Source organism: Galleria mellonella, unplaced genomic scaffold, assembly GCF_026898425.1.
Source record: "Galleria mellonella isolate WM207_F2 unplaced genomic scaffold, CSIRO_AGI_GalMel_v1 utg44, whole genome shotgun sequence".
NCBI classification, from domain to species: Eukaryota; Metazoa; Arthropoda; class Insecta; order Lepidoptera; family Pyralidae; genus Galleria; species Galleria mellonella.
In genome coordinates, this window is record NW_026442100.1 from 3,303,066 (window position 1) to 3,321,498 (window position 18,433).

At 37.2% G+C, this 18,433-nt stretch overlaps 1 protein-coding gene across 1 annotated transcript in view; it reads left to right on the top strand.

The window, feature by feature from the left end:
* Positions 1–18,433, top strand: part of LOC113518986 (ER membrane protein complex subunit 1) — a 25,918-nt gene continuing 7,485 nt past the window's right edge. Inside the window, exons 1-15 of the mRNA XM_052898460.1 lie at positions 1–158; positions 241–356; positions 1,302–1,433; positions 2,196–2,394; positions 3,041–3,362; positions 3,907–4,096; positions 4,688–4,804; positions 6,681–6,850; positions 8,202–8,348; positions 9,203–9,370; positions 10,446–10,550; positions 11,374–11,578; positions 12,330–12,488; positions 14,148–14,324; positions 17,554–17,781. Of these exons, the coding sequence (XP_052754420.1) occupies positions 16–158; positions 241–356; positions 1,302–1,433; positions 2,196–2,394; positions 3,041–3,362; positions 3,907–4,096; positions 4,688–4,804; positions 6,681–6,850; positions 8,202–8,348; positions 9,203–9,370; positions 10,446–10,550; positions 11,374–11,578; positions 12,330–12,488; positions 14,148–14,324; positions 17,554–17,781 (2,578 nt within the window). The 5' untranslated portion in view covers positions 1–15. The remainder of the gene's footprint in view (positions 159–240; positions 357–1,301; positions 1,434–2,195; positions 2,395–3,040; positions 3,363–3,906; positions 4,097–4,687; positions 4,805–6,680; positions 6,851–8,201; positions 8,349–9,202; positions 9,371–10,445; positions 10,551–11,373; positions 11,579–12,329; positions 12,489–14,147; positions 14,325–17,553; positions 17,782–18,433) is intronic.

Here is an 18,433-nt window from a genome sequence, read left to right on the forward strand (position 1 = left end):
TTCAGTCAACTAACTATGGGGGTTCTGTCAAATAATTTTAAACCCAATTTTTTGGGTTTATTAAAATTTTTGAACAGTATAAACTTCTTTATAGTGTTCTTTAGTTTAATAAACCTCTCCGTGTGTATTTATGAGGATCAAATAGGAAAATTTGATTGGTAATACTTTGTAATAGGTTATAATATACATGTCATGAATGGCTCAAATTGAGTGAATTTTTAATGAAATTAACGTTTTCAGGCGTCAAACTTATGTGGGAAGAATAAAATTCTCACAGTTCGATACAGTTTCAACAGCTAAAAAAATAATTGTCGCTACCGAAGAGAATGTTTTAGCCGCATTAAACTTAAAGACTGGTAAGTAATTGATTTTATTAATATATCCGCTTCTAATTTGTTGAATTGGTCTGTTTGCACACATTTAGACCAATATTACGCTATACATTTATTGAATGAGTAAGTGAATAAACCAAAACATTTTTTTACATTGATAGTATACATACTATTACAAAGTTTTGTCAAATAATGATGCTGAGATTTGTCATTAATACATTGTATATACACTGTTTCATTGTTTTATTTTCTATTCACAAATATTATTTTAAATGATTTACCTGTTTTTATTATGTATTTGATAATCATCATTACAATAATAAATAATTGAAGTATTTATTTGATACAATAATTCATTATTCAAATAATACTTCCAATAATTAAAATCTTTTTCTTGTGTTACTTTGAACGTCTCACTTGATAGAATGTAGTAACTATCATCTATAGATGTACAGCACTATCGACATAGAAAAATATATGGTGAAGCCTATAGTAACTCTCATGTGTTGCTAACAAAAAAAGGACAGTAATAACTAAAAAAATTATCCTCACATGCTAGAGTCTAAATGGTTACATACTTCTGCATTGCATGGTTGCATGCATCTTAGTGTTGCAGGTGTCCATAGGCTACAGTGACCATTTTTTTAATGAATGATAATGGAATGGTAACCCCGCCTGCTCTAATAGTATATGCTGGCATGGCACCAGTGAGGGATGATAGATAAGAATGAAAAGGTATGTCAGTTAGCCAATCGTGAAAAATACACCTGGAATTCAACATGATAGTTTCCATGAGGGGGCCACATGAAGGTCGATCTGACAGAGTATACTGCTTGCAATTGGACTCATAGTCCACATTACTGACAATCCCTCCACCCAATGATTCTTTACTATCAGATAGGCTGAAATCTTGTTTACCACCTTTCTATTATAAAAAAAATACAATTAATTAATTTTAATTTTTATCAGGTCAAGTAGTATGGAGGCATGTATTGGAGAGTGCCTCCACAGGCAACTTTCAGCTCCTCCACGTAACAGAGAAAGTGGTGACTGTGTCTGGAGCCAATCCATATCTGGTCAGAGGGTGGGATTCAGCTACAGGTAATTATAAGTATAATAGTTGTACAAAGTAATCTGCAGCTTCATCCAACTGATGTATATTGCCTATGCATGTGTGTTCTAGAAATTATAAAGGAAAACATAACCCATACTTTATTAAACAAAAAGTGCAAATAACTGCCTATTTAAACTTGAAAAGGCCTCATCTAGCCAGCGTAATTGATTTGAAATGGCATCTCACTGAATGTGTTTCATCTCTTAACAATCCTTAATTGGTATACACTAGACCTGATTATAGATAAAGAGGTCTGAAAGATAAAAAAAAAAATAATAAGAAAAATACCTTATTATGATCATATAACCTCAAAAAACTACAGCCATTACTACAGAACAGAAATTTATTTGAAAGATTACATACATATCTAAAAAAATATGTAACTGTTTCACTTGCTGAGTTTAAATTTAATAGTGTATGTATAGTGCCAGGAATTTCTTTTAATTTACAAATAATTGATGTGCCAGTTAGCATTTATGTTAATACTATTTTGTGGCTTTGCCTGCTCAAATCAAACCTACTAGTATACCAAATTTCATTAAAGTCCATTTAGCAATTTAAGTGTAATTAAGTAATAAACATCCAGTCATCTTTACAAACTCACATATATATAGTAGGGTTATGTTATATCTGTGAGTCTGTCATTATACTATTTTTTTCTTACAATTCAGTGCTACAAACATGTTTGTTTTGCTAGTATTGTTTTATATAAATGGATATACTCCGAGTATAATTGTGGTATATTCCAGGTGTTCTTCTCTGGGAATGGTCCCTTACCCTCCAGAATGACGACCATGCAGACTTCTCAGAATGGTGGGTGCAACACAACATGTTGGTTCACATGGTGCCCATCTATGGATCCCACATTGAGGTCACCATGTACAACTTAATAACAGGACAAAACCGTGGGTCCACTTCTAAGTTGCCAGCTGTGTGGACTAATGACGGGTGAGAACTCTTTATTCTGAACAATATATTTTATTTCAATGTAATAACTACTATTTTAATTTGAGTGTCTTTCGAGAAAGATCTAATGACACTTAAATTGAGAAAGACTAATTTCGAGATCAATTCATGTTCCTTAATCATGAGCGGCTGTGACGCAAGATCGAGTCTGATTAAGGGTCACAAATTGATCCACTAAAATTTATTTATTACATTAAAATATATTTATTACATTAAAATATATTTACATGGCCACTATTTAAAGATGAAAGAATTATATAATAGAGCTATTTTACCTACATAGTAAATTTGCTATAAAGGTGAAATTGTCTTCCTTGTAACATAGAAACTTGTTAAATGATATTTTAATTCCACAAGAAATTTACACACATATGGGCTACTAAATTAGTTCCTAATTTCATATCCATAATGTTGAGTTTTTTTATTTTTTACTTGGTAATTTTATACAAGTTTACTATAGTAATTTTTCCAATACTTACTAAGTATATCATGTAATTTAAAGTGTAATTATGACTCGTACTATGATTCACGTAAACTGTCTTTCAAATCTTAAGAGATTACCAAGCAAACCAATGCTGTATATTAAAGGCAGGCTCAAATTTAAAATACAATTTTAACATTTTTTCAGATGTGTTCTGACAGCGCCATATTACACATGTGTAGGAAAAGATCTTATATACTCACTTGATGTTACCTCTAATGCAGTTCAACTCATAAGCAAGCCTCTATCAAAATATATAACTAATGCAGGAGAAGAAGTAAGCCTTAGGCCTCTAGATGCTAACAGTATCTTACCAGGATTTATTGTCAATGATAAAAAGATTGTAATAGTGAAGAATAACGACTTTCAACTTCTGGATGTGTCTCTTGGCGATCAGGCGGCTAGTGCGACCATTGTGGACAGCTCTAGTGGGCCATTACTTCTTCAGACTTGGAGTGATGAAACGAAGGTGGGTGTTTTATAAGTTTTCATACATTATCTGATTTGGTACCTATCTTTACCTTTATTATTACTCCATATATATAGGATCTTATGTATGTTTGTTTTTAGTTTTAATGATTTTTTAAATATTGCAACTTATTATTGCTTATTTTTTATATATTTGATAGTGTAATATATAACTCATTGTAGTGTGTATGTTTCCTCATGCAAATTATTTCCCAGGTTTGCAATTGCAAAGTATGATAAAGGAATATAAATAATTCAAATTTGGGACCTTCTTATACAATAAAAGGAGGAATTTTCAAATGGGATTGAATAAGATATTTGTCTATGGGGTGTGGATGCTATAACCATAGGAAGTGCTCCTATGTCATTTTTTTTACACCATGAAGGTGACAAACAAACGTACAGTCCATCTGATGGTGAATGGTCATTGTAGTCTATCTATATATGTTATATGTACCTAACAAATATATGTACTTATTTTTATTGACTATATTAGAATATAGTTTATTGTTACTATCATACTAATATGATCCTTTGGTTTTCAGGGTTTCTTTTTAACAGCTCACAGTGTATCAACAGGCCAAGAAGTACCCGAAATCCAGTGTTCAAACAAGGACCTACATATACCTGAGCCAGAGATATCTGCTGCCATGTGTTCAGCAGCAAGAGAGAACCACGTTTGTAGGGTACTGGTGACCGGGGCTGATGACGCCTCGCATCTCATGCAACAAGGAGGTAAGTGGCTACTTACAACCCTAAGATTAGCGCCATATTTTTATTATATCATTTTCACCATCGTACAACTCATTACAAATGAAAAGAATAAAAAAGAAAGTGTACATGGCTGTTTTCTGTATAATTAGCTCCAATTGAAATTTTTTATGGGATGAAAATGGAATAGTAACCCTGCTTGCTATCAGTATATGTTAGCGGAGTACCAGTGAGTGATAATAGATGAGGATGAAAGCAGGTCAGTTAGCTCGTGATGAATTCATACAATGGTTTCGTTACGACCTGATAGGATATATTAATAGGCCACTAGTCCTCACTAATTTAAAATAAATAAATAAATAATAATTTTAATAAGTAAATAATAATTTTAATAAGTAAATAATAATTTTAATAAGTAAATAATAATTTTAATAAATAAATAATAATTTAAATAATAAAATAATATTTTAAATATAAATAATTATATAAATATATAATAAATATAAACAATTTAAATATAATAATAAAATAGCAATTTAAATAAATAATTTAGTTTTTCCACTCTAGACATACATTTTCCTCTTCATACCCTGTAATTTATGTACGTATGTACAGGTCGTTTGCTGTGGACGCGGGAGGAGGCACTAGCTAACGTAGTGGCCGTGGAATTCGTCGACCTGCCCGTCTCAGATCTTGACGCTGCCATTGAATCAGAGTTCGATCAGAAAGAGGGTGAGTATTTAGTGTAAATGACATATCGATTAATACTTTTAAGACTTAAAAAATTACAAAAAAAATTTTTTTATATTTTTATATTATTTATTTATATATTACGCGATAACTGCATCAATTGTAAAACTGCAACTCCAGTATTTGTCTCATAATGAATTTTATTACAATATTAGTTATAGGTTTTTGCAGAACAAATTCTTACAAATTTTTTAAATTTAATTCGACATAAAGGCTTATTATTGGAATAAATTTATCACTAATGTTTTATTTACATTTTTATAATTAAATAATTAAAAAAAAAAGACAAAATTATATTTAATGATTGAAATTATTGTAGAAAGTGAATTAAATAAAGTAAATAAAAGTAATTAAATAATAATCATTAAGTTTCCAAACATTTTGATGTTCAATTTAATTGCTTATGAAATGTAATGATTACGTTTTATTTTTAGCTGCCAAGATGTACAGTAAGTATATAGTAGATTTGGTGATATCTTTCATGATTAGAATAATTTAAAAACATTTCAGTTAATGTGTTTTTAATTACTTAATTTTATAGCATATTAAATGCTTTTGTTGTTGAGCTAAATACTGTACAAAACCAGCTATCTCTCTGTACTAATAAATAATTTAACACACCATTTGCAAACTAGATATATGTGCCTCATTATAAAATACGTGCGAACATGTAGACTGCACTTATTTGATGTTCCGTTAAAAAAAAAAAGAGATGCCCAAGTAATCTCCCCTCTCTCTCTTACTTTTTCGAACTATTCAATGATGTTTTAAGCCAATATCCACTATTAATTGTATTTATCTCCCAACTTGCTGGAGTTTCGTCGGATGACCATAGAATGTTTATGTTCAGATATAAATGTTACTTCTATTATTGTTGTGTGATTGTACATTATTTTAATCTTATTAATATTATTAATTTTAATTATAATTGTAAAGTATGTGTTATTGTATTGATGCATTCTTGGGTGAGCGCATTGGAAGACTGTAAAGCTCATCCAGTTGATCAAATAAATAAATAACTACTAAACAATTTTTGGTCTCATCACCAACTGTCCAAAGAGATATTATTTTAACCATACTACCATTGAAGTCGATTCTGAGACGTCGTTCTTTAAACCTATCTCGAAAATTTTAATTTTGATTTCATCATCAGCCGTTAATTGTCCACTTTTTATTTATATATTTAAATTTTATATTTTTTCCTTTATATTAATCCCGCCCGTCTAATTGACCTTAGAACAGGAGGCCAATTCTCGTTTCTTTAGAGATAATCTCGAAATAGAGATTATGATTCGAATCCTATTTCTACTATAAAATCTCGATGAAATGAAATGAAATATTTATTTGCTTTAAACAGACATTTGTCATTATAAGGGCCATGTGACAAAACCTTTTGGCATTTGTTTAATTGCCTTAAAATTGTAGGCATACAAATCTAATTTATTGCTTAAAGAAGGATACAAATTTAACTTAGTGATTATTAAGATTATAGGATAATAAAAAAAGAAAAAACAATTATCAAGTCAAATCAATAAATGTGTGTAAGTACATATTCAATATCGTCAAATAAAATTAACAATTACATTATTATTATTAATTAAATACAATTTACATTCCATATGTTATATCAATAGCAAATTTATGTCAAGTCTTAAGCATTTATATTATATTCGAATAAATGATTTGATATTCGACGTCATTTGCTCAATTTACGTATTCTCAGCACAAATCAAGATATAATTCGAGATAATCTCGACTGTAAGAGTAAAATGTTGCCATTTTTTAAATATAATGATCCTGCTACGCGTTGCAACGTGAATTTAATATTAACAGGATTTGTTTTTCTATTCGTGTCCAGGTTCTATCTGGTCGGCGTTCTCCCGGAGGCTGCAAACGCAGCTACAGCAGTTGCAGGCGTTGCTGCAGGGGCTGCAGGGTGAGAGGAGTGCGGGCGCGGAGCCCGAGCCACTAGTCAGGGACTACTTCAACCTGCACAAGATTATTGTTCTTGTCACTGATGTTGGCAAGGTTAGTGGTTAAACTTATAGATAGATACTCTTTATTGTTCTTTATCTAAAAGATTACAGTAGTAAACTTATCGTAGATACAGAAAATTACAAGAAAAAATATTACACTGAGGAAATAATAGGCGGCCTTATCGCTAAGAGCGATCTCTTCCAGGCAACCTTTGGATTATTACATCATTCTTCATAAAAAACTTTTTTTTATACAACTTAGAATGGCAAACAAGCTGACGGCCCACCTGATGGAAAGTGGTAACCGTCGCCTATAGACATGGGCAGTACCATGGACATAACAGAGTATACTGTTTCGCCCGTGATACCCCCCACGCGTTGTCATTCCTGAAAACTCAGGTGTTATTCCTTTGTACCCAGTAAATTCACGCTATCTATCTATAAAAATTATCCTTACTAAATTATTCTTTTAAAAAATAATTTACAATTTTTAAAATTTGATTGGGTAAAATTACTATCACAAATATTGTATAATATATTATATTTATTTATTCCCAAAGAAGCTTGATGTCAGGCAAGCGGCCGGTCGTAAAACTATAAGCCAAATTTTTTTTGTAATATGAATAAAAAGATGTTACGACGATCCCAAATAATAATTGGGATAAGGGTAGGAAGACGATGATATTATTTTTATTTATTGGTATATGCCATTTAAAATTGTTATGTATTAATAAATAACTTGCAAACATTGTTTTATTCTTGCTTTGCATATGCATTGTTTCAAATTACTCAGCGGGATATAAAGATGGTTTTTTTTTATACAACTTAGAATGGCAAACAAACTGACGGCCCACCTGATAGAAAGTGGAAACTGTCACCTATAGACATGAGCAGTACCATGGACATAACAGAGTGTACTGTTTCGCCCATGATAACTCTTGGGTTATTCCTCTGTACCCAGTAAATTCACGCCATATCCCACCCTTCAAACCGAAACACAGCCATGCAAACACAACTGTTTCACGGTAGAAACACGAATGGAACAGAGGTACCCAAGCAATGGACTTTTGTACAAAGTCTCCCTCTGGTAAATATGGCTATAAAGATGGATTTTTTTTTTCATTTAAGAGTTTCCTCTTGTCGTTGCATCGACATTTAATTCATGCATCTTCTTCCAGACAGCTCTATTCCAGGCCATCTCCTTGATCTCCCTATACGACATGACACCTAGTATTTCTTTTATCTGTCCCATGTAGTTATTCCTCGGTCTTCCTCTTCCTCTTTTGCCCTCTATTTTTGAACTTATTAAAGATGGATATGCTCGGATAAATGTTTCAAAAAGAACAGTTTAGGTTTACGAACATATTTTTTATGCTATGAGCGTGTATGTGTGGTGTGCCCAGATATTCGGCATGGACAACCTGTCTGGCGAGATCCTGTGGCGGCTGTACGAGCCGCAGCTGGACGCGGACGCCGCCATTATATTCACGCGCCGCTCCGCCCGCCATCCGCCGCACGACGCCGTGCTCACCGTCGTCGGGAAGCACGAGGTGCGCCACACTAACCGCCGCCAATGCGGCTTCAACATAGGGGGACGGAATATCGGTATACTCTGGTGGGGCACCAATGAGTGAGTGATAGGTGAGGCCAGGCCTGTTGGCCCATCGTGACGGTTCATCAAGAATCAATTATGACCTCGTTTACCATCAGATGGGTCGTCGTATGCTTGTTGGCCACTATAGTAATAAAAAAAATTCAGTTGGAAGGTAAAATTCCGTGGTGTGACGTGTTGTCATGGCATAGAATGGGCCATCTCTTTCGTTTCCGTGGTGTTGTAAGAGGCGAATAAGAAAACTTAATAATTGAAGGATGGGCAGCAGCGTCCCTCTTAAAACATTAGCAATGCCTAACTGCGGTTGCCAATCACTGGGCAATTATTGCCAAAACTCCTCAATAGGGGGAGACCTATGTTCAGCAGTGGACAGTTAACCGCTGATATGATGATGGTATCCATAGAGAATGTGTCATAGTGGACCTCATATTGCTAATAATTATTAAATTAACAAGCGGCTTTAAGTATCCAAAACACTTGAATAGACTTATTTATACACATATCTGTGTATTGATTTAAAATTGCCTTTTTCTTAAAATTATCTGAGGAACATCAGCATCACCACCTAAAATGGTAATCAAAATGCGGTTTTCCAATATTTATAAAAAATTTTCTACCAAAACCGAAAAACCGGTATTTTGTTGTATCAACATCGATATTCGGGAAGTTCTAAAATCGTAATACCGGTTTTTCGGTACTATCGAATATCAATGTCCATGCTCTACAAATAAGAGGTTTGGACTATCAAAATGAGATATTATTTAATATTTTTTTTAATATTTCCATTGGCAGGAGACGGGTAATGGGCTAATCATTAACCTGAACCCGATCCGTGGCGTGACCGTGGGCGAGCGGCGGCTGCACTTAGACGCGCCTCTCCTGCAGGTGGCGCTGCTGCCGCGCGCCGACGCGGATAAGTTGCACGCACTGATACTGCTGGACGTACACGAAGACGTGCAGGCATGTATCTCTCTATAAGTACTATTATAATAAATAACAAATTTGTGTGATGGGACTACACATCGACTTTGAAAAATTCTTTTTGTATTTGATAGTGTATTTCTTGAGTCAATATTCTACATAAATTTACAGCGGCAATAATGAACTTTGTATATGTACACTAGTGGAAAAAATTAAGGGATCAGAAAAGATGCCAAATTTTTTGAGGTTTTTCAAGTAGCGGCATTTCCTTTAAAAATGGTCGTATTGGAATTAAAAAAAAAGGATTTTAAAGCTTAAAGTTTCTAGTTTTGAGATCATACGATGAAAAAATTGTTTAAGCAACGTGTTCTGCTCAATCCTAATGAATACTGAAACGAAAATTTTTTCAAAATTTTCTATGAACTTGGAAAAAATATTTCTAACTTAACCACTATATGTATCGGATAGAATGTTCATACAGCTTTAATTTGCTTTTTTGCAAAGTTCGATACGACTACTTCTTGCTGAGATATCGGACTTTCAATGAAAAAGGATCTTTTTGTCTTTAACCATCAATATCTCAGTAATCGCTGATTACACAAGGAAATTAAAGAGGGTTTTGAAATCTTGAATAAATTTCCGACAAAAATCAGGTTTTTTTGGTTTTGGTTGCACAATCCAGAGCACTCGAATGTAAACGTATAATGGGAACGTAAAGCAATCTGCAACTTGTCTTCGAACTGGTCAAAAGATATAAATTTTTTATATATTTATTTATTATTTATACACTACAAAAAAAAGTCTGATACAAAAGCCGGACATAATACTATGTAGCAATCTCCCCCAGTCAATCTTTGGCAAAACAGAAATGTATTATATATACACCGACGGGGCACCAGTAAAAGATGATAAGTGAAGATGAAGCAGGTCAGTTAGCCCATCGTGATGAATTCAACAAAAATTGTTCACGATGGTTTCCAGGGGGAACCACGTGGAGGTCGACCTAATAGGGCATATTGCTAGGAATACGGCAGTCAAACTCCATTGTTAACAGTCCCTTTTCCCCCCACGTATCGATATTGACTTAGAATAACATTTTTTATTTAATCGGCAGGTGTTGCCGTCGTCAGCGGCGCCGCTAGTGCAGGAAATGTATATGTACGTTGCCGAGAAAGAGACCGCCAAGGTACAGGGATACGCGCTCAGATACGACGGGGTGGTGAGTTTTGATTTCATACTAATATAGTATTAATCTTTTGCTTGCTATTTAGTACGCTGATTACAGAAGTAGGGAAACCAATGAAGTTAACCTCTCTACACAAATACTCTAAAAGTAAGACTTTCAGGAATGCAATAGTGAAAATTTCACACCCAACTTGGTGCAGTAGATTTTTGTGTAATTATTTTTACAACTTAGAATGCCAAATAAGCTGACGGCCATCCTGATGGAATGTGCTAACCGTCGCTTATAGACATGAGCAGGACCATACCATGGACATAACAGAGTATACTGTTTCGCCCAGAATGGGAGATCCCATGCGTTGCCAATCCTGAGGACTCAGGTCTTATTCCTCCATACCCTGTAAATTTCACTGCCATATCCCAATCTTCAAACCGAAACACAACCATGCAAACATAATTGATTTACGGTAGATACACGAATGGAACAGAGGTGCCCAAGCAAACGACTTTTGTACAAAGTCTCTCTCTGGTAAACATAAAAACTGATAAAATTTCTAAAAGTTAATATTTTGACTTCTATTGTCCTTATTAAGATATCTTGTACCTTTCATATATCGGTGCTAGGCTAGCTCGCTACACCTACTGCGTCGCAGTTTTTTGAAATTACCAAATTTCGATTAGAGGTTCTGGATAAACGATGACGTTGCAAATTCGAGTTATGCAACAAACGCTGTTGCATTAGCACGCGGTACCACATTTTTGTTTGGTACAGCGTATGATGTATAATCGCTCAAGGGGTTAAGTAATCTCATTAAAGCAGCCACTATATGAGTAACACTGGTGTGTTGTTGTCCCGGCAGCGCGTGGTGGCGCAGCAGACGTGGTCGCTGGCGCTGGGCGGCGGCGGCGGTGGCGGCGGGACGACGCGGCTGGTGCGCGCGCTGGCGGCGGGCGGGCAGGCCGTGGCGGCGGGCAGCGTGCTGGCCGACCGCAGCGTGCTCTACAAGTACCTCAACCCCAACCTCGTGCTCTTCCTCGCGCAGGGCACCGACCCCGTGCACAAAGGTGCCTCCAGCCTGCTATTGTCTCTTTTACAATATAGTACATTACTGCAGCGGCCAGCAACTGAGGCATTGATGGACGAACGTGCAAATGTGAGCCGAGGCGTAGTCGAGGCACACATACGTGAGTCCATCAATGCCTAGTTGAGGCCAAGGCTTGTATAGTACTTTTCTCAAACAATGCGCGGAAATCAAAAACACAATTTTACTTTTTAAGTTCAATGACGAATAACGAACAATAATAATTTTTCACGCGCCATAATGTTCCTTTGTTTTTTTTTTTTTTTTTTCAATAAACGGCTTTCTATTTGCAAGTCAGTTCGAAATTTAAATAAAACCTTTTATTAGTTACCTCCTTGGTAGCCATGTTTCGAAGTAAAAGGTCATTCCATTTTTAAATTACAGGACAGATATGAGTTTACATAGTAATTTATCTGGCCGCAAAACACGACAAATATGGATTTTGTATCTGGCCAGTACGGCAATTTTGATTTATCTCGAAGAAGATTGTCAAAATAATGCTCACATTTCCAAGCATGTTTGAGAAAAATATTTTAACTAGCTTTTACTGTCTACGTGATCAGGAGTATTGGTGTATCGTGGCCAAGATATTGCGTAGATGGATACATAATATGCATTTTTTTAATCAAGGTCAAACAGTTTGTTTAAGCGTTTGACCGTTTGAGCACCCCTGGTGTAAATTGAGCGCGTGAGGAGTGCTGAGAGTGATATCGGTGCTGGCCGCGTGGTTGCAGACGTGGTGTCGGCGTGGGCGGTGGACGCGGTGTCGGGCGGCGTGGTGGCGGCGCAGCAGTCGCGGCGCGCGCGGCTGCCGGCCGCCGCGCCCGCGCTGCTGGCCGGACACTTCCTCGCCTACGTCTACTACAGCGACAAGCACCGCCGCCACGAGATCGGTCAGTCGACTCTTCATTATTTTCAGCCATTAACTGTTCACTAGCGGCCCGTCCTGGCTGCACACGGCTGGACATTTTTAACATTTCCCTTCACTGCTCTGCTCCTATTGATCGTAGTGTAATGAAAAGTATACTATAACCTGCCCAGGAGTATGAAGAATAATTGTACCAAGTTTAAGTAGCAAGTAGTTTTTTTTTCTATAACGAACATACAGACAGACAAACAAAAATTTTACTGATTGCATTTTCGGCATCAGTATCGATCACTAATCACCCGCTGATAGTTATTTTGGAAATATATTTCATGTACAGATTTGACCTCTCTACAGATTTATTATAAGTATAGATTGCTGGACATAGGCCTCCCTCTATTGGGGATTTTGCCAGTTGGTTTTGGTGATAATTAAAGAGGGACCCTCCTATCCATACCTTAGTTCCCTTAGTCGCATCTAACGACACATGCGGGAAAAAAGCTATCCATTCTATGCTGGAACCACACGACGAGCTAAGGCAAGCCAAAGGAACTAATTGTTATGTCTTTCTCCTAGAAAGAAAAAAAATATTCATAGAATAATGTGATTCACAAAAAACTAAATGTAAAAATATTAGTTATAATCTCAAATAAAAAAAAAAGCAATAGAATTCTTAACCTTTTGTGTAAAAAAAAACCATCAAGAAGACCCAACTGCTGAAGGGATTTTTTTCACTAAAAATTACATGGTGCACTCTGAGGCGCATTGCCAGATCCCTAAGGTCCCTTTTATAAACGATCAAAGAATCGACGCGATCTTTATGCTAAACTAGCTGTTTACGCTTTGCCCGTGTAAATCAGTATAAAGTGTTCTATATATTTATTTAGGATTAGGATTATAACCTAACCCTGTACCAAATTTCATTCTAATCTGTTCAACCATTTGAAAGAGTAATAAATAACCACCTACCCTTACAAATTTATGCATACTAGTTATGAGTAATAATAATTCACGAATACCAAATGTCACCCAACCTCATTTGTTTAGAAAGGTTTCAATTCGAGCTGTAAAATGTCAGTAAAATATCTACCGTCTGAAGATCAGTCGTCGAAGTATTAACAAAATGTTTATAGTCCTTTATTCCGGATACAAACTGTATGGTTGTACATTAGTTGTACATAAAATGGAATTAATAAATATAATAATTTGTTTGATTATCTACTTTCAAATGAAATGAATTAAAAACGCTTCCGAAAGTTTGTAGTCCCGTCATACTCGTGCAGTGCAGTGCGTAATGGTAACACCTGTGCCTCTAGGGACTGGTCTACTCTGGTCACTGCGATCGATTCTTTTTGTTTGACTTAATTATATATATTTTTAATTTATGAGCTGATACTGCTTGGTAGTTTGTATTCACACAAATTTATTATTTATGTGGTTGAATAGAAAGTTTAAGAATTTTCTATAATTGAAATTTTGGAAAAAAAGCAACAGCTGAGTTTAATGTCTGTTCTTCTTGGCTGAAATTGCGTTACAAATAAGCGGGAATGAAAAGATGACTATTCTAAGATGCTTAAATCTAAGTTTGCTTAAATAGAAATATTTCTTTTTTAACAAAAAGTATCATACATCTATGGTCCTTTGAGCCGGATCAATGAATTATTAACCATATGTACTTACTATACAGCGACAATGGAGTTGTACGAAGGCAAGGAGCGGTGGCTGCCGGCGGGCGCGGCGTTCAGCTCGCTGGCGTGCGAGCGCGCGCCCAGCGTGCAGCGGCAAGCCTACATCCTGCCCGCGGCGCCGCTCGCCGCCGCCGTCACCGTCACCGAGCGCGCGCTCGCCGACATACACGTGCTGTGTAAGTCAAACCTCTACTGTCATTTATACACACAAAAATTTATGGTCTTTAGAGGGATATTTAGGGCCAAAGTTTAACCTAGATATAGCTTACGACAGTTGTAATCTTATATCGAATATGTAGAACGCGTTCTTCAGTGTTGCCCGCTCACACAAATATGATGCCGTTTAAATTTGCTAATTGTTATGAGTTACAAATTCAACGTTTTAGACAACCGTGAATCAAACTTTAATTTACAATTTTCCGTGCATACGGCTTATATGTGCTTTTACATTCTCGCTTCGCTTGCTTGTTTTTATTGATCGTAAGAAAAAGTGGTAAGCAACGTTTTATGACGTCATATAGTCAAAGTGTACAACGATACAATCGCCTTTAGTTAGAGTACATAGATATATGTACTTTTTAATATAATATGTTAAAATGTTTATATATATATTTATATATATTCTTTATTGCACTTGTAAATTACAATGTTAATGCATTTATAAATATTGTGAGCAAGGGTGGACTTATCTCTGACAGAGATCTCTTCCAGTCAACCCAATGCAGTTAGAAAACATGTTGCTAGCGGGCAGCTGAAGTGCTACAACTATTAATATTTAGAATACATAAACAAATATACAGTTAAATAAAATATTAAGATACATAATAAAATATTACATAAATACATATACTATAAATAAATATAATATCTACTTACTTATACAGTGGATGTTAAAATAAATGAATATACTACCTAGAATAGAAATTTAGTTCAATGATTTCAAAGTTTGACAGTTCAATTATAAAAATAAATAAATTATGACTCAAAGGAAAGAAAATGTAACTTCAACCTTTTCTTGAAAGAGGTAATTGAAGGGCTCTCTTGTATGTGGGAAGGGAGTTTGTTCCATAATTGGGCAGCTCGATACGAGAAAGAGTTGCCCATAAAATGTGTTCTACACAAAGGTAGGTCGAGAATCCTGGACTGAACTTGACAGGAGCGTTTAGGACGGATTGGTGGTGGTAATAATTTAAATCGAGAGCGGAGGTACGAAGGAGAATTGGGGTTATTAAGTATGTTATAAAGGAAAGAAAGGATGTGCATATCACGCCGAAGTCGGATAGGAAGCCACTTTAACTGGTTGCGAAAGGCAGAAACGTGATCATATTTACGAAGACCAAAGATGAACCTAATGGCCAGATTTTGTAATCGTTCCAGCTTGTTTAGAAGCTCCTCAGTCACATCCAAAAAACAGACGTCGGCATAGTCAAGTATTGGGAGTAGTAGAGATTGTGCGAGCATGATTTTAGTATTTACTGGGAGAAAGTATTGAAGTCGCTTGAGAGAGTGAAATGTAAAGTGCATGCGTCTACTGAGCTCATTTATATGACATGTCCAAGATAGAGTGCCGTCCATTATGAGACCAAGGTTCTTAACCTTCTCGCTATATGCCACTGGAACTCCATCGTAGTAAAGTGGCGGTATCCCGGTCCAATTCAACCTGCATCGCATCCTGCTGCTGCCAATAATGATAGCTTGTGATTTAGCAGGATTTACGAGAAGACCAAATGTCTTAGCCCACGATTGTATTGCAGATAAATCCGTATTTAAGACAGCAATGGCATCAGACACTTCGGACAGTGCAAAGTGTCTGTAAAGTTGTAGATCATCCGCATACAGATGGTAGGGAGAATTAATGATCCGAGAAATATTGTTTATAAAAATTGAAAAGAGTAAAGGAGACAGCACGCCACCTTGAGGTACACCGGCAGTGAGTGGAGACCAATCCGATGAAGCATCATTGGCTCTGACACACTGCTGACGACCGAAAAGATAGGAAGAAAACCATTCAATAGCAGGAGAGGATACGTTTACTACACGGAGCATGGCAAGCAAAATGTCAAAATCTACTGAGTTAAAAGCGTTAGTAAAGTCAAGAAGAACAATAGCTGTGAGATTAGTGTCATCCATGGCACGCCGAATGTCCTCAGTAATATTAAGTAGTGCTCCAGTAGTGCTATGGGATGGACGGAAACCTGATTGGAAAGGGCATAACAGGTGATTGGCAGTGAGATACTGATGTAATTGATGGTGAACTACTGATTCAAGGACCTTAGAGAGAATGGGGAGAATGGATATGGGACGGAATTGGGAGAAGCTGGTCGGATTCAGAGTTTTGGGAAGTGGAATAATAAAGGCCTTTTTCCACTGTGTCGGGAAAACATTGCATTTCAGTGAGTAGTTTATAATGTGTGTGATTACGGGCAATATCTCATCCAACACCGGCAGAATCATATCGAGGCTTAAGTTGTCACTGCCAATGGCTTTGGTAGATATGGAACAGATAATTTTTCTGACAGCATCTGTGGACACTATACGGAAAGTAAATGAAGGGCAATCAGGCACTTCGGCATCAGAAAGATATGAAAGAGAGTTGGCCCTAGCAGAATTACTTAAAGAAGAGGGAGGAGTAGAAAAGTGAGTATTTAAATCATTAAGGTCCAAGTTATTAAGAGATTGACTAGAGGATTTTCCTATGCCTAAAGATTGCAGAAATTTCCAAACTTGCGGTTGGGAGAGGTTTTGAATGGTAAAATGGATATAGTGGTGTTTGGCATCCCTACACATTCTGTTGCAGATGTTACGTAGTTTCTTATAAGCCTCAAAATTAACCTGAGACCTGTCGCGCTTATACCGGGCCTTTGCCCTATCACGCTTAGCCATAGCTCTTCTAATTACTGGGGATAACCAGGGAGCTGGTGGATGCCTAATACGAACAGGACGAATTGGAGCATGAGTATCGTACAGTTTTAGTAATTCCAGATTTAGGATATCCACCATTACGTCAACGCTATCAGCAGAGAGCAAACTCGACCAATCGATGCGCCCCACATCCTCTCTCAAACGACCCAGATCCATACGCCGAAAATCACGAAGCAGACGAACCTTGCTCTTAGTCTTAGGAGGGCGTACCCTATATGAAAGATATACTAGATCATGGTGAGAAAAAGAAGAACACATTTGCCCCTGAGAAATGGCCATATTAGGATGAGAAACAATTGTGAGATCAATAAGGGAAGGTTTACTATTAGGGAAATAATGTGTCGGATTTGGCAATGTGAGTATTTGAAGATTTAGCGCAGTAGTTAAAGTCTTAAGTTTACTAGCTCTGTTGTCATTCCTCAACATACAAGTATTTAAAGTTTATTGTTTATTAATTGTATTGCGTGTCGTGATGTGTGGCAGTGGCGCTGTCGTCGGGCGCGGTAGTGGAGGTGCCGTGGGCGCTGCTGTCCCCGCGGCGGGCGGGCGCGGTGTCGCAGCCGGAGGAGGGGCTGGCGCCGTACGCGCCCGAGCTGCCGCTGGCGGCGGACGCCGTGCTGTCCTACAACCGCACGCTGCACCGGCCGCGCACCCTGCACGCCGCGCCCTCCGGCCTCGAGTCCACCAGCCTCGTGCTCGCCGCCGGCCTCGGTACCTACCACGCCGCACCACGCCGCACCACGCCGCACCACGCCGCACCACGCCGCACCACGCCGCGCTACTCTACACTACACTACACTACACCGCACTGCACTACACTACACTACACCCCACTGCACTACACTACACCTCACCGCACTACACTACACCGCACCGCACCACATCACATCACATCACATCACATCACATCACATCACACCACATTACACGACATCACACTACACCTCACTATACTGCGACACACTTCTACGGAGCTGGGTTGGCTGTACTAGTCACGATTCATACGCACAACGGCCCAAATGAGAAACTAAGCGCGGAAAAGAGTCCAATTTACATTACATTAACATGCGACACTACACACTACACCCACACCTCGCCGCTCTACCACCTACATCACACCATACCTACACTACACTATACTACATCGTACCACACCACACCACACTACGTAGAGACACTACACATGGCACTGACGTGTATAGACATTACACCAACTCATATAACTATGCGTCTTCTAACCATACACCATAGGAGGGAAAGGGATTGTTAGTAATGGAGACTGAGAATCCCATTGCTAGCAATATACCCAACCAGGTCGACCTCCTCGCGGTTCCCCCTGGAAATTATCATGGTTAATTCCTGA